This window comes from Marmota flaviventris, chromosome 4, assembly GCF_047511675.1.
Source record: "Marmota flaviventris isolate mMarFla1 chromosome 4, mMarFla1.hap1, whole genome shotgun sequence".
In the NCBI taxonomy this organism is placed as follows: domain Eukaryota; kingdom Metazoa; phylum Chordata; class Mammalia; order Rodentia; family Sciuridae; genus Marmota; species Marmota flaviventris.
Genome location: NC_092501.1, coordinates 138,825,011 through 138,853,010, shown reverse-complemented (window position 1 = coordinate 138,853,010; position 28,000 = coordinate 138,825,011). Strand labels below are relative to the sequence as shown.

Genomic DNA, 28,000 nt, shown 5'->3' with positions numbered 1-28,000 from the left:
CCATCATTTTATAAAGTCTTTACTCAACAAAAATAAAATGTAGTAAAGAGTTCGCTAAATACTTGAAAAAACCACTATCGGTATGTTTTATAACTTCCAGATTCTCTATGTCTATACCTGAATGTGTGTGTGTGTGTGTGTGTGTGTGTGTGTGTGTGATAACCCTACCCATCACTTTAACGCCTTCAACTCAGGTTAGGCAGTGTCTAACCTGCTAGTGAATGTCTGCTGATAACAACATCCTTGCATTTGGAGAAGAGACTGACCACAGACAACACCAGGAGTCAAGCTCATGGTACACCCTTCGGGAGAAATCCTCCTCCTGGAGCAGGTTTTCCACTTTTAGAATGAAGCATGAAAATCAACATGTATTTTATCGAAAATAGGAAATATTTAATGTATATAAATTTATTTGCTTTGGCAATTATTTATTTACAGTCGATGATTGATACCAACAATTGAGGTAAAAATATACATGAGGTATAAATAAATATTTAAATGCAATATTATATTTTATTTCCATTGGCAAGAAAATGATGAATAAAATACTGTAGTATTTGACAAACAAGCTTGATGCAGTTTCTTTTCATCCCCCCTGCCCTTTTCCTCTATTTTAAAGATGCACCATGTTGTTATTACAGGGGTGATGTGATTAGTATGTGCATAAAAACTAAAAGACAAGTAATTGGGTGGGGGGAAGTCAGAAGTACAATCATATTTGTTTTTATTATGTTTTCAGTATCTTCTAAGTCTTTTTTCCTCAAAGTGTGTCCCTGGGACTCCAAGCGTGGCATCTCTGAGGCTCATTACAAATGCAGAATGTCAGGCCCACCCCTGACTGCCTAAGTCAGAGCGTACATTTTAATAAGATCCCCAGGTGATTCCTGTGTGGGCTAGAGTTAGAGTAGCACTGCCCTGTGCGATATGATGCCATTCATTCTGGTGTGCCCATTCTATTTTCCAAACACACAGTGTCCTACCTCTGGAGCAGGACCAGTGTTTAGCTAGATTAAATTTCATTAATGATCTTGTCGATGCATTAAAAAGTAATCTTGGATATATGATTAAATTTAAGATGTCATGGTAGAAGCATATTTGTCTTGCTCACAGAGAACTGCCCAAATGGTAAATCGTGGGCTTGCTGCCACCATCTTAAGTAGACATGGGAATGAAAAATTCCTAGCATGATTTTCCTTGCACCATACCAAATGCAGAGTTTTTTTATTCCTCTCAATAAGACAATTGCACATCTCTTATAAGAGAAGACATCACATAAATGCTTATAATACAAAAAACCCTGAAAACAGTCATTTTTCCCTCCAATATCAGTTGCTAAATCATATCCGTCTCTGTCATAGACAACCTCAGAATATCTCTCTTTAAACCAAGCACAATAAGTTATTTTTACGACTAGAGTTGCATTACAATAATTAAAAAAAGCCAACTTAAACCCATTTGCAAATGGTTAAGAAAAAGTTAATTTGCTTAGTCTGTACAATAATAAATAAGGTGGGGTCATATGCATAGGCAGCTTGAGTTGGCTAATGAAGAAACATAGAATTAATATATTTGCTTATATTTTCTAAAACTAATTAAAATATAGTTTTGGTCTTATGTTAGTTAAAACCCTGTTTTTCAAATTGCAAGACTTTAATGAATTATATTTTAAGAATATCACATACAGCAAAATATAAATTCCCTGAAGCTGTGACTATCCAGGACTCTTGAGTGACCGTCATCTCCCTTTGTCTGGTGTCCAGAGTAAATTCAGTGCAATACATTGGTAATGAAATGCCAATTAACTATGACCACATAGGCCACTGGTCAAATAGAAGAACATTTAATTACACTATGGGAAACGTCTATGAAAACTTGAGACAACACAGAGTCTCTCTCTGTGAATATGAAAAGGTATGATATGATATTCAGCCATTTTTTGGGGGGTGGCGTATTGATTTTGATTTGGTCATTGGTGTCCATCTGACATTGCACTGACTGAAACTGCCAGATGCTACTTGAAATCTAGACTTTGGCAATAACTTCTCACCCACTGCTTTGCTTTGAAGAGGAGTAAGGATTCCTTCTCGTGCTTTCTCCCAGCACTCCACTCTCGGTTTTTGAACAACAGAAACAAATTGGCAAAATGCTTAAGAACCTTTCAATGCTATTTTCCTTTGGTTAGCTAATCTTTGGCTAGACATCAAGTAAAGCTGACAGATGATAAATTTTCACACCTTGGTGTTAGCAGCGGGCTCTGCTTAGATTAAGGGCCAGTAGGGAGTGGGGCCAGGGAAACTTGGGAAGAGCTGTGTGAGGAAGGGACTCACGGAGTCAGACAATTCTATATAAAATCAATATTTTACATATATATACAGAAAGATAGAGATATACACATATATGTACAAATGCTACATGTACATTTATTTACAGTTAAGAATATGCTTCTTAGAAGCTTTTAAATAGCAAATTAGGCAATGCATAAGGACTAATCCATTTCATTTTAAGTAGCATAGATACATGTTCTGATTTTTTAAAAAAATATTATATTAGTAGGGATGTAGCCATCTCCAGGAAGGCTGAAAAAGTTCTCAGAAAATTCTTGCATCTCCAACATTCCAACTTCGCAGTGTTTCCATTTTTAACGATTAACCACGTTCACCGGCGCCTCTCTCCTGCTCGCTTTCTCACGCTCACACTCTCTGCCACAAATGTCTGTTTTAGCTTCCTGTTCCCTGAGTTTGATGTCACACTGGGGGAAACTCATATTTTAGTTTCTGGACCCTCAGCAATGAGGGGCTGAAAAGAGTTTCGAATCCTGGCAACTTCTGCTGCACAGAGGTGTCCAAAGCCTTTGTTGTACCATTCTGGAGAGTGACCTCTGCAGGGAGAGAAACGAGAAAGGGAGTTGGGATGTCTTCTTCCAAATCACAGCAATTTGTAGGGTAGACAGGGCTGTCCTTGGGCTCTGGTCACCAGGACATGTGCAACAACTTAGGGCTGCTGCCTTGAGGATCTGAGGACCCCATTCTGCCATCAGCTGCTTATAAATTATACCAACTCCTTGGGTTAAACCAGGAAGATTCACACTGAATCTAGAATTTACTCAGAAAACTAAATTTATATCTACCTCCACCAAGAACTTAGCTCAGTATGCTGGGTTCCCTGAAGGGATTGAATTTAAGTTTTTTTTTTTTTTTCTCAAAAAACAAAACAAAACAACAACAACAACAAAACAAACAAAACAAAACCAAATGAAGGGAACAGCAACATTTGGATTTAACCTAAGTGTCCACTGGTGAATCAATGGATAAGGAATATGTGGCCTACACATACAATGGAATACTACTCAGTCTTCAAAAAGAAAGGGATTTGGTCATTTGTGACGAAATGTGGAGGAACTTGGAGGACATTACACTAAGTGAAATATGCCAGGCACAGAATGACAAATACTGCATATTCTCACTATTATGTAGAATCTAAAATGTGGAACTCATGGAAGTAGGGTAGAATGGTGGGTACCAGAGGCTTGGGGTAAGGTAGGGGCTAGGAGATGGATGTTGATCAAAGGAGACAAACTTTCCATTTTAGATGGGGCAACAAGTTCAAGAGACCAACATGCTGGCTACCATGAATAACAGTCTTGTATTCTCAAAAACTGCCAGGAGAGTAGATTTTAAGTGTTCTCATCATAGAAAATAAGAACATGAGGAAATAGATATGTGAGTAGCTTGTTTTAGTGATTCAGCAATGCATGCAGACATAAAAATATCATGCTGCACACTAAATATACATAATTTTTGCTTGTTAATTAAAAGTAAGTGAATACATAAATTAGAAACAATAAAAAAGAGCAAAGGACAGGAGGAGAAATGTTAGAATTTTAGGAAATAGAGGAGGAATATGCAATCATCTGTGGAAGTCTGTTAATGGGAATGAGGAAAAGAAGTAGTGAAATTAGAAATCACAACAAGGCCCTGGTGAATGAGCTGTGTGTAAAGAATGCTCCTGAGACCCGTGCCTGCCATGCTCAGGAGCTGCCACTTACTTCAGGTCTATCCTGCAGATGTGGGTCAGTCTGGACTTGCCAGAACCACATGGTTCTATTAAGTACTGAGAATCCATCACCACAGCCCGCACACCACCCATGAGTGGGGCTTCTTCGTGCTCCACAGAGAGGGACACCAGGGTGCACATTCCTTTGGGCAAATCAGTCTTCCAGGTCCTGGAGCAAAACAAGCTACACATCAGTTACAGTTAAGAGAGAAAGAGAAACCTGAACACAGAGCTAAGGTTTACACTTAGATTCTCCTGCGAAAAACATGGGCTCAAATTCCAATGTTAGTTACCTGGATTAAGCTAATGGTTTCCATAAGCTTCAGCTCTCAGACTCAGAGGCTTTCAGACCTGCATTGGGAACCCCAAACTGAGGCCCTGTCCTGGAAGGGGAGTTTTTGCCCATTAATGAAGAGATGACTTTAGGGTTTAGGAGTTAGGACTCCCTCAATTCTTCCATTCATCTGCAGAGACATCCGTGTGCTGGGCCCTGAGAAGCCACAGGGACACGAAGACACACATGGCAGGAGGAGACACCGACAATTCTAAAACACCCTGGTGAGGGCACTGATGCTGCTCTGCACAGGGGGGGCTCTGGGATGACGCAGGGGGTCAGAGGAGGCAACTGGGGAGGCTTCCTGGAGTAGGTGATTTAAGTCTTAAATAAACGATTTTTTGGTGCCTAATTAGAAGAAAACTAACCCTGTGTGGACCTGTTGATTCTCTCCAAATGCTTCAGTGGCTCTTGGGTTGGGGGGAAATAACCATAGTTGATTTGACTCCAAGAAGTGTAAGCAGGAAGGCACATGCTGGGCTCAGTATGGAGGACACTCACTGTGTGAATTGCCCACAGCTGTTACCGGCTGCCCTGCGAGGCCCTGAATTCCCTGTCCCGGGAGTTATTCAAACTCAGTGGGGCTACTACTTGGAAAATAATTGTACATGGAGTCAGGAACCATGAGGGCATCCAGGTAAGCACCTCTTACTTCCCCTTCCACCATAGAGATCTGTGATAACAGACTGTATTATAACTCCCACTCTTCATTTCACCGCTCCTATTCCCTGGCTCAGGGGTCTCATCTGTGACTTCACCCATCCCACCACATGAAGAAGATAAGCTATTAGATATGTGCCATGCTATGGCTTTTACGTGCTCCCAAATTTTCGTGTCTTGGAAACTTGGTCCCCAGTGCAGTGGTGTTGAGAGGTGGGATCTTTGGCTTTGCCCTCATGAACAGATTAATCCATTCACGGATTAATTGACTGATGAATCAAAGGGTGGTTGAGGGACTGGCTGTGTCATAGAAGCAAGCTCTCTCTGGCATGCTTTCTCTGTCTCACCACATGACGCCTTCTGCCATGCCACAGCCTAGCAGGAGGCCCTCACCAGATGCTGAGTGGATGCTGGCACCATGCTCTCGGACTTCCCAGTCTCCAGAACTGTGAGCTACATAAAGCTCTACTCTTTATAAATTACCCAGGCTCAGATATTTTATTATAGTAACTGAAAATAAATGAAGACACACAACCAGAACTTGGGAGTAACCAAGCCTGACACAAATGCTCAGAAAGTTCCCCTGGGCTATGATCATTTTCTTTTCATGCATGGCAATATGATAAATAATGAAGACTGACAGGCTTAGAGATCTGTGGGGTTAAGACGGGAAAAGCTTCAGTAACTCTCACTGTAGCTCTTGAGGAGCTAGAGATGGTTATAAAATGAGAGGTAACCATGGTGATCCTAAGAGATGACCAACCTCACACATGCCAGCCCAGATGGGCAAATGCTCTGAAGACAGGGTGCATCTCAACCCTGCCACTTCCTCATCATACCTGTCAGTTTCCACCTTCCTGTGTCATAAACGTAAGGAATTCCTGTTGGCAGGAACCAGGTCTGGTGCATCATCGTTAATCCTTCTAACTGCCAAGCTCCCCTCCAGAGTGTCATGGTCCACTCACTTCTCTTTCAAGTCTTGTATCCATGCAGTAAGACATGACCCTGACCACTATATTTAAAATTCCACCCTTACCATCTCCTTCTTATTTATTCCACCTAGGATAAATAAGCCTACCCCTTTTTGTTATTATTTATCAACCCACTTTCCCCAGTAAAATATAAATCCTGAGAGATCAGGACCCGGTCTGTTGTGTTCACCTGGGCATCCTCAGAGGCTGAACAGTGCCTGGCATGAGGTATAATTTTTGACACACTAATAAATGGCAGACTGGCAGGGTTGCTGTACGGGTGGAATGGGGGAGGCTCCATGCAGGGGCTCCCCCTCCCCCTCCTCTGCAGGGAAATAAGAGGCATGCTACGGCAAGGCCCATTCCTCTGGCTGCACCCTGGACAACCACTCGACTTTCTGCTTGTGAGGATGAAGGCTGAAATTCAACTCCACAGATGACTAATGTCCCAACAACTGTTGGTAATAAGCCACCCTTATAGTCGCCCACATTCTCCACCAGAATCCCAAGGTTACTGGGATACACACATATATTTAGAGAAAACTCACCCCTAAAAGTTAAGGGCTCAAGGACCAATACCAAAGGAATAAAGAACCCATGTAAAAAGTAACCCTTGGTTTGCTCTTGAAAGTAGTTTCATAAAGAAACCATTTTAAATATACATTTGGGAATTTCACTAGTGATTCCTTTTTCACTGATGATCTGTGAGAAGAGACTGGGTTTGCTTAGTTTTTTAATAAAAAGAATATATTGATCTAATCACATTGTATCAGGTTCTTTAATATCCTCAATCTGTTCTTTCTGATGAAATATTGCACTTCTGTGCGAATTTCCTATTGTTGCTTCAGCATCTCATTCCAAGCCCAGGGAACAGGGGTCTGGAACTCAACTCATAAATCAATCAGAAACAATATTTCAGTGGCAGGCACAACACCCACCAAGCCTTGCCAGGCCCTGAAATCTGATTGTAAGTCCAGTGTCTCAGCATTTGCAGACCTGCAGGGCTGTGCCAAGGTTTCCGGGCACGGTAATTAGTCATGAACATCTGAAGTTAGACAGAAGGGTTTTGAAATTATACACACTCCTGTGTTAGAGTTTCACCTAATGAAGACTTGCTTTTCCTTGGGGAGAAAGGCAAAGATCAGGAGAAAAGCCAATCAGATTCGATTTGCATAATTTGGCAGAAAGTGCAACTGGACAAACAGCAGCTATTCAGGGGCCTCTGTTCTGGGGAAATGAATGATATTTATGGCCTAATAAACTCTGTGCTCCACAAGGAGAGGGGCTGTAAGAGAGCTCGAGCAGAGCTGTAAATTGGGTAAAGAAGCAGGAAGTCAGGCATAAATACGGCCAAGTCAGGTTTCACTGTGGGAAATGAGAGGTGGCTTAGTGTTCCCAGCAGAGGCTGGATTTAGGTGGTAGAACTCCAAGCAGTGCTTAAATTTGCAGCTCTCGTCCTGCTTTTGGAACAGGACATCATAAAACCCGGAGTCACGCTTACCTGAGAACCACAAAGTCTCTGGAAGGATGGGGGGCCATGCTGTTCACCACGTACTGATAGATTTCTGTCTGCCTGTCCAGCATTTCCACCACCTTCCACTGCATGAAGTCCTCGTCCCACAGGTGGCGCTCTCTCAGCACACGGTTCAGCACCACTGAGGGGGGTGCCTCCACCTCCACAGACGCCTTCCACAGCTTCAGGGGGTTCCCGTCCCCCACCTTGGGAAAGACACCAGTGGAAACTGAAGAGGTCAGGGTCCCACAAAAACCTGCCCCACTTCTCCTGGGGTTTAAAAACAATCTCTTATCATGTCAATGGAGAGCGAGGCTACACACCATTTAATCTTTATGCTTAAGAATAATAATGACAATCAAAAGGATAATTGCCAACATTCGCAGTGCCTACTGTGTGCCAGGCACTGTTCTAAGCATATTTAACTTGTTAATAGCCCCCTTCTGACTGTGGTTCTCTTAGAATGTCCAGTTTTCCAGATGGGAAAATAGAGGCAGTGACTTGCCCAACATTACACAGCTCTGACAGAGATAGGATTGGGATCCAGAAGTTGGTACCATGGTCTGGACTCCTGACTGCACGCAGCAGGGCTGCTGAGCAGTCTCTAGACAGGGTCTTTGAACAGTAAATGTCTTAACTGTTCACCTGTGTGCTGAGTCCTATGGATGAGCAGCCATTTGTAAGCAAAAACAAATCCCCAGTTGTTAGATGTGGCTAATGGGAGATTACCTTTTTGAAAGCGAGGTCTGTGTTGTCGGGGCTGGAGCACGTGACCCATCCTTTGAACTTCTCCTTGGCTTCTTTCTGGAGGCCCTGGACAAGATGCTCCAGGTAAGTGTGGAAAGTTGCTCCACTCTCCTCCAGCTGCGTCCCCAAGTCTTCCAAGGTGGGTGCGTGGATCTCAGCCTCCGCATATGAGTTGCGAGACTGGGCCACCAACTCATGTGGGACCTGAAGCAAGGGGTACACAGAGGAGCAACACACTGAGGTAAGGGAAATGCTGAGACTAATGGTTAGAGGAAGCAAAGTCATTTCATCAACAACCGAGGTCTGAGCAATGGGCCAAGGGTCACAGGGCTAGATGTTTTTCTAAGATCACTGCCAAGTCTGGGAGGGGCCTTCCTGAAGTCAGGAAATACAAATATGTTTCTGAGGTTATATTTATTATTCAGAACACTTCTATGACTTCCCATTCATTCTTTCCATTTTCCTTTTCTTTTATTTTTATTCTGTTTGTCAAAATGTGAGCTCCAACAATTCTACTCTGTGAACAGACTTAATGCAATAGACTTGTGAAGGAAACATCAAAAACGACTTAGAAATAGCTTTACCTTTTTAGTACACTCTTCCCATTGAAAAATGCCAATTTTACTACAGAAAATATGTCAGAAGTCTTGTTCACTTAACTTCTTTGGCATATCTGTGGCTTTACTCCTAAGCTGTCATTACTCTCTCTCTCTCTCTCTCTCTCTCTCTCTCTCTCTCTCTCTCTCTCTCTCTCTCACACACACACACACACACACACACACACACACACACACAGATGTGGAGCCTAATCAAGCCCTGAGGTAAAATCAAATATAACAAAATTGGCTTACTGGCCTTGAACCTGACAACGGAAGGTGATGCAATTGTTTGCACAAAAAAATCATCATCATAGTGCCTCCAAGTGTCTCTATCAAAGCCTGGACTGTATAGCTAGCTCCTCATGTTTCTTGGAGGCAAAACCCAGAGCTATGGAGCATACTATTGTCATCATAAGGTCAGGAACAAACAGACATAAACCATAAACGCAGCAAGGATTCCAAGCTTCTTATCTAGTTCCAAGAGCTAGGAGGAAGGCGGCAGAGCCTGTTGCTCACCTCAAACAGTTTGTTGCATTCCGTGATCATGTGGGCAAGACCCTGAGCTGCGGCCAGATTCTCATTGAGGTCCTTTTGATCTGGCTTCCCAGTGGCATATTTCTTCTGGATGACTCTGTAATTGAATGTGAGTGCTGAGCAGATCACAAACCAAAGAGCCTTTCACAATACTGAGCGCATCCCTTTTGTTTTCTGTTCATCCCCAGATGCTATCCAGAGCCCAGGCTTTCTCATTTCCAAATAAAAACAATGACCACACATCTTAGATATTCCAAGGCAGGCTAACAGCCCAAGAGCTCACAACCAAAGCCTTGGAAAAACACAAGGGCAGGAAGAGCTGTGGGAGGAGAAATGCATCAATTTTTTTCTAAAGTTTGAAACCACCCAACTACATGTTCCTGAGTTTTGTTTTTCTTGTTTAAATATAGTCTTTCAAAATTAAAGATCGTAAAATACAACTCTGTGTACTTTTCCCCTCCTTCCCACTGTTACAAACAGAACTCCTCAGGCTTTCTGGATATCAACTGACCTTCTTCAATACTACTTTGACAATTCCATGAACCTGAGTCACGTGAATGAGGTCGTTTTGGAGCATGTTCTGATTATAAAGTGAGAGCTGACAAATCTTCAAGTTGAAATCTAGCATGAGAGGAGTTTATTTATGAATTGTGGGGGTGGCCTGGTTTGGGATTGCGGTTGTTGAGGAAAACTTACCTTGGAGAGCTTTCTTTCTTCAATAAATTAAGATGAAAAAGGGAGGGGGCCAGACACACAGCCAGGTTCATGGATGTCATCTGATTTTCTTCCACCAAGTTGACGACGTCATTTAGGAAGCAAAGGAGAGTCTGTAGGGCCTCCCTGTTTTCATCTGCCAGCAGCAAGATGGCGGCCTGCACAGCCTGCAGTCGCTGCTCTTTGGGGACGTCTGAGGAAAAGTGGGCACCAAGTCATTAGAGCAATGGCCTCTGAAAGAGTTAGCAGCAGAGTGTGTAATCTGCACTTCCTGACATCAACCACCAAAACCAAATAACTAATGGCATAAAGAAGTAACTAATGGCTTAGGCCTCAAAGATAGGTGAGAGGCAGAGCTGTGGTCTGAATGACCCAGCCATACTTAGAAAGTAACACCCCCCTATCCTGGCTTTTCACACTCTGAGCAATCAGTCTGGTCATTTGTTTTCAGTTGATTTTTCTGTAGTAGACAAAGTTGGCAATGGACCGAAGCTCTGCCAATTTTTTTTTTTTCTTGCCCATCCTCCTCACCAGACAGCTTTGGAAGCACCTGTTAGGATGCTCAGGGCTCTACAGGACGTGATTTGAAAGTCACTGAGTGATAGGACAACAGCCTGACCTTTTCCCACCTCCCATGGAGCAGCCAGATCATACTGCCAGCATGGCCACAGTTAACCGAGAGTGACAGTATCCAGCTGGCGCCTCCTGGGGCACTCCCAGAAGGTCAGAGGCTTGATGATAAGCTTGGTACCTCTTCCCTTCCTTGCTCCTGGAAGTCATCAGGATTTGGTTGGGAAGAGGTACTCAGTGACTTTGGGTAGAAACTCACTGTCACTTGTCCTGTAATCTTGGGGGATTATGGAATAGAGGTTTTGCCTGGGGAAGAGGAACTAGGCTCCCTGAGGTTATAAGGAATGGACAGCCCTTCTCAGTTTCATTCTTCTTGAGGGTGGTCCCTGTGATGGTGGTGGTGGTGGTGGTGGTAGTGGTCGTGGTGGGCATTGGCTATGCAGATTTAAAAGGGAACTAACTTGACATTATGAAGTGAACTACATGGAAAGTCAGTGAATGGGTGTTAGGTGCTGCATTTTGCTGCCCCCTGGCTGTGTTTGTTTAATGATCCTTTAGGTTTAATTTACTGACATAGTCAGGAGCTCACTTCAGTTAATACTGCTGTCCTTATTAAAAGGCTGCTTTCTGGAGCAGAAGTCTCCACACTAGGACATCTGTACTCCCAAGGGATCAGGGGCAGGGTGTGCTCATGACAATCCCTTGAGGTGTGAGAAGAAAATGTTAGAACTTCCAAATGTGTTTATATTTTCTCTTGTCCATTATAAATACTGCTTGAGTTGCCTTATAATGTGCACTCTAAATCATATATCACACAGTATTATTAAGATGAATAAATATACACAGCTTTTTACCACTAGTAGGGGTGCATGATTAAAAAGAAATTGGAGCTTCCTGCTCCAGATTGGGCCACGATGTGTGACCTCTGCCTGGGTCCTGAATGGCCAAAAGACTCGTGGTCCCTGTGGGTTGTCTATGTCGGGCTCTCCTGTGCCTCTCCAGCATCATGTAGAAAGAGTTTATATCTCAGAGATGACCAGACTCTTGGCTCCAGTCAGGCCGCAAACCCAAATTTCTGGAAAAGTGTGACCTTGCATTCAGCGTGCTGAAACCCATCCCCACCCTATGGAATCTATTATGTACTGGTACAAGATAAACCTGGGCTTATGGAGAAGAGCCATTTTGTTTAAATGATAGCAAAACCACTTCCTCTTTTCTTGCTTGTGTTCAAACAGGTACTACTTAGGATTTTAAGTTGGGTAACAGTATTATAAATTTAGCTTGAGCCACTAAGCTGCTTTTAAATATGCTGCTATAGGTAAGATGTCATCGAAAGTTTAGCTTTTTTATTCCATGCCAAGATTTTTTTCCTATACCATCATTTTAAAGGAATCATCTGTCATCTTTATACATTTAATTTCCTACTTGTTCTTTTATCCTTCAGAAAATATCTCCTATACATTATTTGCTACTAAAAAGGCTTGAGAAGGTCAACTACTAATCCCTCAATTCACATTCATTGTGAACCTTTTCAACTGTGACCTTTCGGTTACACATGACACTGCTGTGGTTCCTGCCTTTCTTGGCTCTTTGGAGACCATTCGAGATCTGCCTTTCTAAGTGCTGAGAATTTATAGCCAGGTGGGTGGCCATCAGTCCTTCACTCTCAGCATCCTCTCTATTCTGAACACCTTTCTTCTTTCTCCCCACAAGTGAGCTCCCCTTCTCTTCCTGTCCACATTCTCTCCGTTGTCGAGTCATACAACTATAGGGCTGTCTTTAATCTCTCCATCCTTTCCCCTCTCATAGACTGGTGGGATTAAAATATCTTCAGGATCCACACCACATCTTATTTATGTTCATCATCTGATGAAAGTCCAAGAAGTAACACAGTTGAAAAACAGAACTTCTCTGGAGAACTGGGAGGGGAACTGTTCCTCTCTCCCCCAAGAGTCCTCTGGAATCTTTGACAGCAGGGTCTATCCATGGACTGTCCTGTTTCCAGTTTCTAGTCTCACTGCTGGAAGTCACAGTAAGTAATCCAGAGCCTCCATTAGTGCGTCAGCTCTCTTGCCCTCCATTCTTGCCTATGAAATACCTCCTGCACACCACTTCCACATTCATGGATCAAAAGAACAGTCCTCATGAACTTTCACCTTCGTGGCAAGCTCAGAGTTGGCTACATACTCAACATTCATTCTTCCCTTTCTTCCTAAGAAAACATACATTCTGTTCAGGGATGAACTGTGTTGGCTTAAACCAAAAAATGATAATCCCATTCCTCGTTTCATTGTCTGACTTAGAGAAGAAGACATAAAGCATGCTAGGAGCTTCTGCAAGATTTATCTCCCTGATAAAAAGGAAAAATGCCCAAGGAGGACTCCCTGCCCCTCTATGCCTTTGAATGTGATTTTATGAAGACATGACAATTATAAGTTGTGGCAGTCATATTGTGACCTCAAAAGGAAGCCAAGAGAGGCTGACTTTGCCCTGGCATCACTGAGTTGCAGAATTACTTAACATTGCAATGTTTTAATTCTGATTTCTTGTAAAGTGAGACAATACAATGTCCTTATTGTTTAAACAGTTGTTTGTTGGACTTTTGGTTGTTTTTGCAGTAGAGAGCATCATAACTGGTAAATCCCTCAACCATACCTGAAGGTTCCCCAATGCTTAATGGATCAAATACATACCTCTGCTCTAATTTTCAATGCTTTCCTTGTGTGATCCTGGCCTAATTTATCAGTGTCATCTGAAAAGTTGTACATTTAGTACCCCTGCAGGACAGACAGACAAAACCTTGAGCTGCTCTGACACATGCTCATGCCACTTGCTTCATCTAGCATGTGTTCCTCACATATCTCAACCTTTGGGTGTCATTTTCTCTTCCTCCAAGTCCTCATCACTCATCTCAGCTTTCTTGGACTTGTCTTTGAAACCTTTTTGTGTTATTTTCCCCACCTTGTTGTATTGCAGTCATTTATGTTCATGTCTTGTCTCTTTAAGTTGTAAGATCCTTAAGAGCAGAGCGTGAGTCTCAGGCAGCATCCATATGCTCTGCCACGCTCCACACCACACCCTGTCCATAAATCCCACTCCATAAATGTTTGCTCAGCTAAAATAAAGCCCTGCTTTGATCTGGCTTTTTGGTTATATCTCAGAAAGAGCCAAAGACATTTATCTCTTGGAAATAATCTAGCCTTAGATGTACACTAGTGTCAACTTCAGCCCCAGACCTGATTAAATGTCAAGACTCATATGGGATAATTCCAAGTCATAGGGAGGCTTAACTGAAAAATGGTGTTTGACCTCTCAGCAGCCCTTTCATGAACACCCTGTGTTTAGGCTCTAGCAATGTGTATCATTATTTCAACTTAACCTATTCACTTGGAGAAAATAATATTTATTTAGTGGGTCACCACTTTATTCTGTTTCTACAAGTGGTACTAATTACAATCCTTTTTGAATTTGTAATATTATACACTCTTTAAACATATTTAGTACAGAAATCCCTACAGCGGGATCTTCAAATTGGGTCAATTCCATGTCAAGACCCATTTTAGGCATATTTTGCTGTAAACCAAAAGTCCACGGGCCAACTGTTCTTGTCCCCCACTATAAGGAATAGGGACTTAGGCCATGAAAGCAATCCATAGTCCTAATGTTATCATTTCTAGAAAAGATTCACATCTTTCTTTTTTTCTTTTCTTCTCCTTTAATACTGGGGATTGAATAAAGGGGCACCCTATCATTGAGCTACATTCCCAACCCTCTTGCTTTTCTTTTTTATTTTGAGATAGGGTTCGATAAGTTGCCCAAGTTGGCCTGAAACTTTTGATCCTCCAGCCTCATGCTCCCAAGTCACTGGTAATTACAGGTGAGAGCCACTGCACCTGGCTTTACATGTTTGTTTCTAATAATCTCCCTTTACAATTACCTTTGGCAGGATAGGATTTTTAATCAGCAGTTGTTATTTTGAATAATTATTTTAACTATAGTGGCTTTGCTCTGAGAACTATTGATTTAACATTATTTTAAAAAAATTCCAAGTGAAAATATGAATTAGTTGCATTCAGCTGAAGCATTGATTTGGTTTGCTTGCTTTTCACCAATTAAAATATATCTGCTTTTTAAAAAATTTCTATTATTTTAGTACATTCAGCTTTAAATTTCCTATATCCCAAGAAAATGTGTATTTTTTAAAAAATTAAATGTTTTAATAAATACCCAAATACAAAATAAATTTGACCATGTACCCTTATCATTTTAAATTTCTTGAAAGTATATCATTGAAAGTTAGTTTGAGATCATACACCAAGAAAGCTCTATTGAGAAGAAATATTTTGATGTCAAAAAGATATTTTCCGGTGCATAAAAAATGTTGTGGAGATTCTACACCAAACTCTGAACAAAGGTTATTTCTGGAGAGGAGATTAGGGCTATAATTTTTACACCCTTCTTTATGGATTCATGTGTTAAAATTCAATCTATAGGGTTTTTTAAAAAAAATGGTTTGGATGCACATGAGAACACTGATTGGTATGACCCCCACTTACATTGATAGATGTGGAGGAAGGTCTCGCTGAGTTTGTTGGTGAAAAGAGGCTCAGGGAGGTCCCGGAAGAACTGCTTCACCATGTCTGCCACATCATAAGCGGACTGGTCTTCATAGCTGACATTTTCAGGAAAGTTCTCGTTCATCTGACGTAGGGCATGGATTCGAGACTTCACTCCCGACTTGCGAAAAAGACCCACCTGAAATGAGCCATCAGGACACATTAGCTGGGCTGTCCTTTCCCTGACACCAGAAGGCTTGGGACCAGAACTGAATGAGCTAAAATTGCATTTTAATTCACAATTCTGAATACTCCTGTAGCTACTACATGCAAAGCTGAACAATGATGTCTCTCCTGTGAAGTGAAGATAAGAATAAGACCCCACTGCCCCGGACTGTTGTGGAGACTGAATGAGAAAACATATGTGAAGCTGCTGTGTGACCCGTAGAGTTCTGGCACACTGTAGATGTCAATATTGTTTTCACTTATTCAAAAAGTAGTGATTAAGCATCCACTATGTGCCAGGCATTCTTTTGCTAGGAGTCATTAGGGAGCAGAGTAGACAAAATTCCCTGCCCTTTAGCATTTACACTTTCATGGGGATTTTGAGAAAGTCTGGGCAATGAAAATTTTCCTGGGAGTAAGGTGCTTGGTGGAAGGAAGGGTCCAAGATAAGCAACCATATTTAATACCCCTTGGAAGAGAAGTCTATAGGGAATATGCCCACGCAAGAAAATATTATTATAAGTACATAATTTGATTTAGGGTCTTATTTGCTTAATCCTTGGCACCATGATGTATGTGGCTCCTATGCCTGGCACTTACTACTCCACTTTGTTTTGTATATAGACCCCTCTATTGAGAATGACAATTGGGGGGCTTTTATTCAGACATGATCATGTCAGTCTTTTTTCACCTCTAGGACTTAAACACCTCCCTGCTTGACAAATAAACAGAAAAATAAGAAACCAAAAAATAATGGCCTGAATAGGGATGAGTGAGGTAGGCAGAGCCCTCACTGCAAGAGTGAAGATCCTGGCCTGGTTGGGCAGGTTAAGCTCAGGCCCTCGAGAAGCCCTCCCCACCCTGGACTTGCTTCCATCCATAAAAAGAACTGAGCTTTCCTGGGAGCTCTGGCTTACAGTGAAAGAATGTCTGATCATTTTAAATGCCTGGAGGGCATCAAGTTTTTCAAAACTCAGTTTTTTCAATCTTTATTTTCTACTCCTTTCATTCCTCAGTGGCTCTGAGGTTGGCCCACTTATGCAAAGCAAGGTGGGAACATTCCCAAGTGGCTGGATGGTAGACAGTGGCACCAGAGTTGGCAATGAAGAAAATATGAGCACGGTTGTCTCGCCAGCTCCTCTGTGTGCCAAGATCACACCTGGGCCCTGACCCAAGTTCAGGTGTCTGACAAAGGCTCTCATGATTGTTGCTATAAATGAGAGCAGCCCTAAAACCCCAGTTCTTTTAAACTGCAGTTAAAGCAAAGGAAGAACTCCAGGCCATTAGAGAACACTCAGGTTTTTATATATGTCAGCTGCATGGATCACAGGGGAAATTATACAGAGTTGCTTTTTGTGGTCACAAAAACAGAATCTTAGCAATATTTCTTTGCATTCCAAGGCTTATCATCCTAACCCTAATTTCACAGGTCAGGATATTCAGACATATTATCACTTTAAACCTTCAATACTTTTTTTTTTATTCTTAAAGATTGAAGTATCTAGAAAATGCAAAATTGCTATACTTAGCTTATTCTCCATAAAGAATCTAAATAAAAGTTATCTTTCTTTATCTGGCAACTACTCCATGTTTCATCAAAGTGCATGAGAAGAAAGCATGCATTGTCAAAAGAAAAATATAAGATATCAGATGGGTGATTATTGAAGTGAGATGCATCTTGCGTTTGTTTACATTTTGAGTTTTTAATTTTGGAAGAAGGCCCAGGACTGTGTACATCACAGAACTGTGCTGCATGGGAGTTTTCAGAATCTGAATGCTCTGAAGGTGAATTCTTAAGTGTAAGTCACAAATATTTATCCTCATGTGAGTTGGTATTATTTCATTTGAGAAGAATTCCTATGTTTTTTAAACAGCAGAGAAATATTGATCAGATCTATAAAAAGAGTGTTTATATTTAAATTGCTGAGCATGTTCCTCTTGTCTACTGTGTCCTTCAAGCTCTGTTTCTAGGTCCATACTAATGTGCATGAACATACACTTCCCAAAGGTGTTTTCTTTGTATTGTTCAGATTCCAAGTTTCTTTCTCTTTTCGGCAAATGTTGTTATTTTAATTATTTTAGACATGTCTGGGGCTCTCCAGCGGCAGGCTCTGAGCTGTTTGTTCTGACTTTGAGCTCATAGGATGTCTCAGGGTTGTCAAAGATTTATTTGTTTTGTTTCAAATTCTGACAATAACATTCCCACATTGCGCTTACCTTCCAGGGGACATGGGAAATATCTGTGTGTTCTATGGATTTCTGTTGGAAGCCAGAGGAAATGTCCTAAACCTAATAAAGGAAAAGTGGTCTCAAATTGGTCTAGATTTGAGATGCAATAGCTAAAGAGGCAGACGGGAAAGATGGAAAGAACTACAGTCTCCAAAGATATTGATGAACTGATGAATGAACTAACCCTGGCACCATCCTGTTTTCTGACTCATTGTCTGTATGTGAGATATGAATTTCCTAACATTCAAGCTATTTTGGGCTGAGGCTTCTCCTGGTTGCTGTAGACAGCATCTGGACACAGTAAGCAGAAGGTACTTCTAATGGTGTAGAGGTCCTGAGACCAAAGAAAAGTGCCTCCTATCTATCTGCATAGAACAAGACCACATGGTGGTACAAGTGATTGTTGACAGCCATTTTTTTTTTTCCAAAAGTTTTCAACACGGGGATAACTAAAGATTTTTGTTTTTAATGTAATAAATGGAGATTGAAGAAACGGGTTGCTTCTGAGGGCATCCTCATCATTGTTGATGGTGGTAAGTGAACTCAGATTCCCTTAGCTTCACTAGGAGCAAGACCCAAGAGGGTCTATGTCCTTCATTTACCTCTGTGTCTATCACTGTCAGGTGGGCAATATGGGCAGTCACACAAGTTCTACTGTTGCTGTTATGAAATTCTTAATAATATATGAAGAAGGAATCACATATTTTCATTTTGTCCAGGGCCCCACAAATTACATAACACGTCCTGCTTTTATAAAGCCCAGCTCAAATATCCTCTCAAAAAAGGAAGCAATGATGGTCAGCAATGCAAAATTCATTTTATAAACATCTTTCTTGCCTGCACTCTCTCGCTCCACCTTAAGAAGAACGAAAGAATGAATAGTGCATAATGTTCCCTTCATCTAGTTTTTCTCTCTTCTCTTTTGTCTTCCACCTAAAAACCCAGCTTTGAGAAACCAAGGGCTGAGGGAATGATTTAAATCGACAGTCTCAGAGCAAGCATCCTTCGTTATATCTGAGATAGGCAAAGTGATGAACAGGCAGCGGATTAGAGGACCCTGGCACTGAGCATGAAGTGCCTTCCCGGCATAATTAGGCTTTTAAAACTTACTGCTCCATTAGAAGGAGCAGTTGGGCATGAGTGCTGCATTACAATTCAAATTTCATCTAAATAATATTAAATCTCCTTCTTGGCATCCTGTTTATGCTAATCCTTTCTGGGCTTAATGATGTTTATCAGGACTTCCATTTCCTCTTCTTTAGAAATTTGCTCAGCTAATGAAGAAAGGTTGGGTTTATTCAGAAAGGGAGAGATTCATAGGGAGAGTGTGCAGCGGGTTCTGATTTTGAGCACTGAGCTGACTTCATATTCGTCAGGAACCAGTATAACCTATGCTTCTGTGCACTGTTGATTTAGGGCAGAAATAAAGGCGCAGACAACAAAGCAAGGCTCCTCTCACGCACTGCTATGTCTGAATACAAATGGTTCGTAATTGAAGGCTAAACTTCCTCATTTCATCTACAGCCATCTGCAAGGGCGCAAATGGATAAGCTATGCTTCATCATATATAAACTGCTCTGCAGTGGGGAGTGTGGGAGGTGAAATGCTGGCACTGTTTCAGGACTTTGTGGGGCTGGAATCAACTCTGTGATGAGTGCTTATGTTCCAGATGAACTCTGAGCTTGAGGGGAAGTGGTCCAGTTCCCTGCATGAATCCTCCTTCCCTCAGATCAAGGACAGAGCCTTAGGCAGGACTTGGATGGTGCTTCCTGCTCAAGCATGGCTTAGAAGAAGGATATTTGGAGACTTTCTGGTCTTTTATGGGTAGGGCTGAGATTTCAAGATCCTGTGCAGACACTGAATCTCTTCTCCAAGGAGGTGCTGCTGGCCTACAAGTGACATTCATCTAGTGTTTCTCTTCTTCCTTTTTTCTCTTGATTCCCTGTCTTTTTGGATTCATTAATTTTTATTTGCTGTTAATTCTCTAAGACAGTCTTCCTCTTCTACTTGGATTTTTTTTTTTTTTTGGTTCTTCTTCATTTCTCCAGTTTTCCTCAGTTTCCTTCTTAGACAACTTTCCTTTCCCACAGGGATCTGAAGAGTAACCTCTGCATGTTCCCCACAATGAGATGAGGAAGGAAACCCTGCCAGAATTAAGGTGGGAATTGACTGCAGCAAAAGTCCATCTGACATCCTACAGATTCTTCCTGGTGACTGATAACAAGAGAAACACTGTATTGTGCTCAGTCTGGTTACATTTAGAGTCAGTCTTTATGCCCTTGAAATGAATCTCTTTCCTACAAGGCTTTGTCTGTACAGTTTTACAACATGGAATTTTTCCAGACTTAAAAATTAGTTAGAAACTTGAGATGGACACTGGGGACAAGCCAGTGAGCAGAGCTGAAGGAGGGTTTGGTGTCCACTTTCCTCTCAGTTTATGACTTTCTTCTCTCCATGCAACTTTTGCTTTGAAAGGAAGACTGGGTCAAATCATAGCAGTAATGCTGGTGATGCATATTATTCAAAATCTCCACTGGGCAGGAATTCCTAAATTTCTATTCCCATTCTATACTTAGGACCTGGTAGAGAGTAGAATAGTGGTATTATAATTTATTTATTTATACCCAACTTTGTTCAAGGAGGACTTTAAGGTGACTTACAATGATACATAAAATACAATAAGATATAGTCAAATTAAGAATAATAGAAAAATTACAGCAAGAGGAAAATAAAGATAGAAAATAGTAACTGAAACTAGGTATGAGGCTGATGTAGAAAATTCATAAAAAAATTATCTATATTTACTGCAGACAGAATATGCATTTGGCTCCAAGCTTCCTAGCAGTCAGTACAGAGAGGAAAACTCTCTGTACACTCAATTGAATGATCCTTGTGTCTATAATATAAAAATCAGATAAATTATCCAGAAGCAGCACACTGTTTTCAAGAGCTGGATAGTGCCTTAGGAAAAAAATTATTCCTCCTATTCTCAGATAAAGAACACAACAGGATGTAATGACCAAAATCGTCAACAAAATCTACAGACCAGATTCATCAATGAGTTGCACAGGACCAACTCTTAAAGTGTCCCCTAATGCTGGAGATGGAGCCACCCCAAAGTTCACAAGGTAAAAGCAATTCTAACAGTACAGTAGAATGCAGTGGTTAAACACGGGAGTTAAACTCTGGAGTTACACAGATTTACAAGCAGGTGTTGGCTCCATGATGGAGGCTGGGGTATTAACTACCTAGGGTAGATCTAGGATTAAATGAAGCAGTGAAAGCAGAACTTGCTGGACAGTCAAGAAAGGTTACTGTTATTCAATATATGGCATAGATGGACTGTATTCCCTTTGGGCATTCCTGAACCAACAATTGTTTTTTCTTAATATATTTTCTTCTGATAAGTAATAGCTGGCCATACTTTTGGAGCAAAATATTCTCTTTCATAGCATCCTATTTTTAAGCACTTTGCTGCCCTTATTTCTGAGAAATATGAGGTATGTTATTAAATTCATTTCACAAAACCAAAACATCATCATTGCAACAACAGCAGCCACTCCACCTTCTACAATGACATCCAAATATGCAAAAATATATATCTATATATCCTCTAGATTAGACATGCAAAAGATTGAAGAGCATAATGTCTCCAGTTAAATCAAAGATGATTTCAAATGACAAAGTTACTCCTACTTTGCTCCACCAAAACCTAGTATTTAATTCATTCAGAAATCATCTTGCCTGTATGTGTGCTTTCAGTTTTGGTTCTCTACAAGAATCAGTGCCAAGATCTTTGAACTCATGTAACTCAGCTCATTTGTGTCAACTGAGCCATGGTCAAGGGCAAATCAATAAAAGTTTTGAATAATCTAAGGTTGGTACATATTCTCTGCATACCATTAAAAAGTGTGGTGAACAAAGATGGTTACTTTGTTGCCTGCAAATACATCCACTACTCAAGGTTGCAATTTATGAAGCAGGGACATGACTTTTATTTTGGACAGAATGTTTAAGAAACTAATGGGTGTTAATTTGGAGAAGCAAAGGCTTTGCTTTGTAAATTACAGGATGGATTTCACTCTGGGCTTAATCACAGTCCACCATTATTATGGTCCTCAAATAGTCTCAGAGGCAGAAAATAATCTCTAAATATTTTGTATAACAAAAGCTTTAATCAACTCTTTTAGATGAAAGGATATTTGATTTAGATCATACTGTTTTCATATTTTTTTATCACTTTTTACTTGTACATTTTAAAAAGATGTAAATAAATCTGTCTTTGGTTTAAGATTTCCTGGTCATATGCTGCTTCAAAAAATTAATAAAGGGAGTTACAAAAACCAATTTATTTTTTTACAAAAATAATATGAGAGGGATAAAAGCATGCTGTGAAATCAGTGGTGGCATTGAGACTATAATTAAAAAGCAAATGCAAACTGGGCACAGTGGTACATACTTGTAATCCTAGCCACTCAAGAGGCTGAGGCAGGAGAAATGCAAGTTCAAGGTCAGCTTTAGCAATTTAGTAAGACCCTCAGAAACTTAGCAAGATCCTCTCTCATAAAAAGTAAAAAGAATTGGGGATGTAGCTCAGTGGTAAAGTGCCCCTGGTTCAATCCCCAGTACCAAAAAAAAGAAAAAAAAAAAAAAAAGAAATGCAGGACATAGCTTACCTTTCAGTTTCTTGGGAATGTAAATTAGACATCGCAGGTACAAATATTAACATTAACTTTCTGCAGTCACTTCAACGTGTCACCCCAGAAGTCATGAGGAAACATCCTCACAAAGCTTGGCAGGGATTGAGCCTAGTCAAATTAAATTTTAGCGTGTAAAGATTGTAATGCCTTTTAGTTTTGGTGGGGCAGATCTTGCCTGGGAGTGAACAGATCTAACTCAGTCTGGCATTCCATCAATCCAAGTCCAAATCTAGGTTTACAGCCATACCTGATCAAGGCAGTTGCTACGAAGATATCTCAATGCTTGCTGAATGCTCTGAGGCAGAGGTTGTCCCGTTCTTTGGACGTGGACTATGAGAGGAACACCAAAGACAGCCTTGTCTTTGTAATCAGGAACTTTCATCCTCTTCATGAACTTTGGAACTGACCTAGAATTCACAGAAACCAGGTCATGCAAGCCCCCTGGGGCACACCGTGGGGAGAGGCTGTGGAAGCAAGAGAAAGGAAGCCAAGCTCTTGTTGGAATACCCGAGAGACACAGGGAGAATTCAACATTCTTTCTGTGTTAATCACATTGCATGGCAATACTATGTGTGGCCCTTGCCTATGTTATGTCTACTAAACAGCATTTGCAGAATGTATTTGTAGCTTTGTTTTCAAGTCAAATGGACAGTTTTCCAATTGAATTGTTATTGCCACATCTCTCAAGTGATGAACACTTAAAAGTCCCCAACAGAATAAAATTAAACACATGTAAAAATTCCAAAAGGAACAAGAAATCTGGTTGGGGTTGCAGGAAAAAAGAGAGGAGAGAAGATAAACCACGTTTTTTGTTTGTTTATGTTCTTACTTCTCTGGAGCCAGTTGCATTTTTTTAAAGGAATTTTAATACATAAGCATATATTAATTTGACCATGCAATTTATAAACTTCTAAAAAATTTTTTTATAAAAGCACCATGGATTCATCTACATACATAATATATAACATAGGGACAAAAATTGACACATTTTCAAATTCACCAAATCATCTACAATAGATCTATATACAAGTTCCAACATATGCTTTAAAGTCAATTCCTTAATTACAAAGGTTCACTGGATATTCTCATTTTAATTTTCAAATGAAATAAAAGCATAAATGTATGTGAAGAATCAAATGCACTTTGAGTCAATCAATGTTCTAAGTAGTGAGTTCTGTATTGGGAGAGAAGGTACAAGTGACACATGTTTATCTGCAGAATGCCAGAATTATTTTATAGTCAGTTTATTTTTAATTCCTCTGTTCACAATTAATCACCCTTTACTTGTCTCTTTTTTTCTGTCTTGGTGTCTGACTGCCTTCCCTGGAAACCAACTGAGAGCTACAAATAAAGCAATGCTTCCGGCAGGCTACATCACACCCGAGCTGCGCCTGCCCGGAAGGCGGACAGGGAGACAGAACTCCGTGCATTACTTCAAGGACAGCGTCAGGACAGGCAGTGAATGGATTCTTCAGACATCAGAATGCAAACACTGAAGTTTTTGCAATCGCATACTTAGCTGTGAGCGAACAATCCCCCTGTGAACGTGCTACGCACCATGTCCAGCCATGCTTGTTGGACATGGAGTACTTCTCCATGATGGCTGTGAGGCGGAGCAGTGAGAAGCGCTGGAGCAGGTTCAGCTGGCCGGCTGTCTGACTGCTGATGTGGGGTGATGCCGGGGATGGCTGGGGCTGGTGTGAGAGCTGGAAACTGTTCCATCGGAGTCGCCTTGAGCAGAAAGACCATCAGAGAAGCCAGTCACAAAGTGGACTCGGTACTGGGAAACACAGGATATCCTTCATCTATAAGCAGCTAATCAAAACCTTTTCTGAGCCAAGAAAATCACAGAACAAATGTAATCGACAACACAAATGTATAGAATTGAGATAAAAAATTGTTTTTTTCCAAGTTGGAAAAATTATCAGTTTTGTTATGAGGTTTAAATAAATGATTCAATAATTTTTGTTTATTCCCAAATTCATTCCCCAAATATTGAGAACTTGAGACTCGTGTGTGTGTGTGTGTGTGTGTGTGTGTGTGTAAGAGAGTGACAGAGACTGAAAGACACAGAAAAAGGAAAAGAGACAGAAATGGAAACAGAAAGATGGAGACAGAGACATAGAAGGAGGGTGAGCAGAGAAGGAGTGCTCTCAGACATTTGGGGGCTGTAGACCACTTCATGCTTCCTTCTGGGCCTCTTTGTCTAACTCCTGGACAATATTGAGATGGAGACTGAAAGTGACAGGCTCAGATGACAACATATCAATGAGTCTTAAGACTAAGCACTGTTTCAACCAGAGCCAGCCACACACACAGTGATAGTGATTCTACTAGTTAGAGCCTCCCAGGGCCATTTTATTAGGGTATTTCTGAAATAATCTTTGTAAACCAGCTTTTACATGGTTTATAATCAGCATCTTAAAGCAAAAAGAGTTTATGAGGCACCCACCTTAGATCTCAGATATTTCTCATGGGATTAAAGAGTTTAAATTTGGAAGTAGAAACATTTTAACTAATACTGGGAAGCATCTGTGCACAGGGACTGTGCCTCAGTTGTCTGTCATTCCCCATGTGGATGCCTAGTAAAGAGCTTTGCAAATAAGAAGCTCAAAATAATTTTTTTAAATAAAACTAAGATTCAAATAAAGGGTAAAGAGAATTAAATGTGTTTTGACATGGATTTGGTTACTGCATCTGTACAAAAGATTCACTTCTGTTCAAATAATTCTAAGCCACATAAGAATGGCATCACCCAAGAATGGTATCAGGCTTTCTGTAGATTCTCTATTTATTTATTAAAGCAAATAAACAAAGCATAACTCTTACAAAATGAGTGAAACTCCATTTTATGAAATCATGCCACCTACCTGTTTGGCCTGGTCAGAGAAGCCCCTACACCAGAATCCCTCCTTTCTCTGACCCCAGGGGCCTCAGACTCATTCAGAGACGTTCCGTCTCTTTCTACATCACTGGGTGTTGTCCGACCTTCTGAGACAGAGTGGCCTTCAAAATCTAAGGTGATCTGATTAGGAGATGGCAAGGCAGGTAAACCAGGTTCCCCACCCAACACATCATGAGTCTGCAGTTCAGGCAAGACATTTTTCGACCAGTCAGCCACTACTTCTTGGAGTCCATTGACTTGCTGCAGGATGTCATCCAAGATGAACAGGTCATCTTTCTCCAAGTCCAGCAGATCTCCTGTGCTGGCATACAGATGGGAGCCAGGGACGTTGTCATAGATACTGACTCGGCTTGCTCTGTGGCAGGATGCCATGAGCCTGGGCTCCCTCCCGCCAGGGCCCTGCTGCCTGCCCAGGGAGATGCTCCCAGTCCTCCAGTTAACCCCATTGCTGTTATCTGTGGGTGACAGGCTTTCGATAGAAAGTGCCTTGGGGAATGTTCCTGGTTTATGATCCTTGGGAATATGCACCACCAAATTCTCTTGGGAGTGAAACCCATGGGTGTGGCTTTGGTCTTCTGTATCCCGCAGTGCTGTCCCTGCCAGCACATCCAGGTCCTCCAAGTACATGCCCCCACGCTTGTTGGCCTCCTGGTGGCATTTTCGTTCCTTCAGGCATGGCGTGCTCACCCCACTGCTGCTGTTTGAGGGGCTGCTCTCACCACTGGATTTACTGGAGCATGGAAGCCCTTTTCTGCAGGCAGCTGGAGGTGAGTTCTGGAGATCTCCATTTGGTATTTGGATGCATTGCATGGCCTTAAAGGACTCGGGCTCCTGTTGTAACACAGGTCCACTGATCACAAGGCCACCTGTCCGCCCTGGTCCCTTATGCTTCCCATGGACTCCCTTAGCTCGGAGTGTTTCCATGCGTTTCAAAATCGACTTGGCCCTGGCCCTGTTGGGTTTCTCATTCTTGGGGTGCAAAGGGTGGTTGAGAGTGTCTCGGGGGGACTGTGGGAGGCCACTGCTGACTAGGGTGGCCTCCAGCATGACTGGGCTGTCAGCACAGTACTGGCCTGACTGACTGCGGCCGTCACTGCCTCCGCTGCTTTCACTGTGAATGGAGCAGACCTCGGGCTCACTCAGGTCTGTGAGGACACTCTCACTGCTGGTTGTGTTTCTCATCATAGGGCCCACGGGTGACCCATTTCTGTCTCCCCCAGGGAATAGTGTGTGCAGGTCGTCCACACGAGACCACCTGCGGCTGGTTCTCTGGAAAGTCCATTTGTTGCTGATGCAAAGATCTTCCTCATCTGAGTCGTCACCCTGCAAAACATCAGGGAGGAGGCTCATTACAGGGAGCTTGCAGCAAGGCGACCTAGGCAGGCACAGCACTTCCACCTCCTTACCCCTCACTTTTGGCACTTATGCTGGGGTTCCTTGACACCCCTGCTTGGCTCCTCCTCCACTTTCATTATAAATCCTCTTCCTCCCCAGAGCACCTCTTCTTAACTTGCCAAGTTTCCATTTTCATAGAATTTTTGCATCCTTCTTTCTTCTCTAACAATTTTTTCCTGACTGATTACAAAGAGGGTGTAATTACCATCTGACTAGACAGTCTAAATATAAAACACCTGCAGTCCTCTTTTTCACAAAAAAGCTCAACTCTGCTATAAAGGGTACTTACTTCTTTTCCCATATCTCTTTGCTGAGTCCCAGGACCCTTATTCTTTAGATAATTTCTTTGGAACCTCAATGTCAACAGACCTTAAAAACTAACAATCCTTAACCACAGTCTCCCAAACTTGATTCTTATGGTATATTTCCTGTATAAATTAACAGCAAAATCATGTACTAAATTTCTTTGAGTAGAATTTTGGGAGTCAATGTGGAGATCACATTTGAACAGAGTTCAATCCAGCTGCTCTGCCTTCTGCAGGAATGCCTTTGGAGGGACATGCCCTCTAAGTTGTGGTCAGTCCCCAGGGCTTTGCAATGTCCTGTCTTCTGTATCTGACACACTGGCCTCACCTGTTTTTGCCTGAATCTGCAACACCTGAGAGATGACAGTCTTCATTCCCTGAGGGCAAAGATGATCTTATTTATCTTTGCATATCTTTGGGTCCAGCATGGACCTTGAGGGAGAGCATATAATTTACTTTCAAAATGAAGGGTCAGCTCCTGCTCCCTTTTCACCATGCACACCACCAAGACCCTATGTGGAAATGATTTTCAAATCCGTTACCTCTTTCATATCTTCACTCTCACTCCCTTGTCTAGGACCCTGCCACCTCTCTCTAAATCTATTACAGTAAAAACCTGGCGAGAATTCTTGTCTCCAGCATGTTTCACAACTAAGTGGCTTTCCACAGTACACTCCAAATATGATGATGTATAATTTCCCAGAACAGAAGCCTTCAGCTTGACAGCATCCACTCTCAATTGTTACAGGGAAGGTCAACAAGAGCAGGGCCTGTCTTTCTCTATTTTGCTTACATTTATATCCTTCCAAATCTCAAACCCATAATAATTGCTTAACTTTTTTTTTTTTAAATTACTTTGTCATCCAGTTCTAAGACCTGGTTCTGACCGGTAGTGGCATCGGTTAAGAGCTATGCAACAATGTACAAGTTACTTACCCTCACTACAGTAAATTTCCATTATGTGTATAATCAAAAATAGGCTTTGCCTCA

The 28,000-nt window shown here is 41.6% G+C and overlaps 1 protein-coding gene across 5 annotated transcripts in view; it reads right to left on the bottom strand.

The window, feature by feature from the left end:
* Positions 1–422: 422 nt before the first annotated feature.
* Stard13 (StAR related lipid transfer domain containing 13) overlaps positions 423–28,000 on the bottom strand; it is a 483,007-nt gene continuing 455,429 nt past the window's right edge. For 4 of the 5 annotated variants that reach the window (XM_071611546.1, XM_071611545.1, XM_071611547.1 and 1 more), the window contains 10 exons: positions 25,276–26,633; positions 23,963–24,136; positions 22,653–22,869; positions 15,252–15,450; positions 10,108–10,318; positions 9,394–9,508; positions 8,261–8,482; positions 7,520–7,737; positions 4,046–4,222; positions 423–2,878 (listed from right to left, as the gene is read on the bottom strand). In XM_071611546.1, the coding sequence (XP_071467647.1) occupies positions 2,761–2,878; positions 4,046–4,222; positions 7,520–7,737; positions 8,261–8,482; positions 9,394–9,508; positions 10,108–10,318; positions 15,252–15,450; positions 22,653–22,869; positions 23,963–24,136; positions 25,276–26,633 (3,009 nt within the window). In that variant the 3' untranslated portion in view covers positions 423–2,760. The remainder of the gene's footprint in view (positions 2,879–4,045; positions 4,223–7,519; positions 7,738–8,260; positions 8,483–9,393; positions 9,509–10,107; positions 10,319–15,251; positions 15,451–22,652; positions 22,870–23,962; positions 24,137–25,275; positions 26,634–28,000) is intronic. The other variant, XM_027928865.2, reaches the window with a different exon arrangement.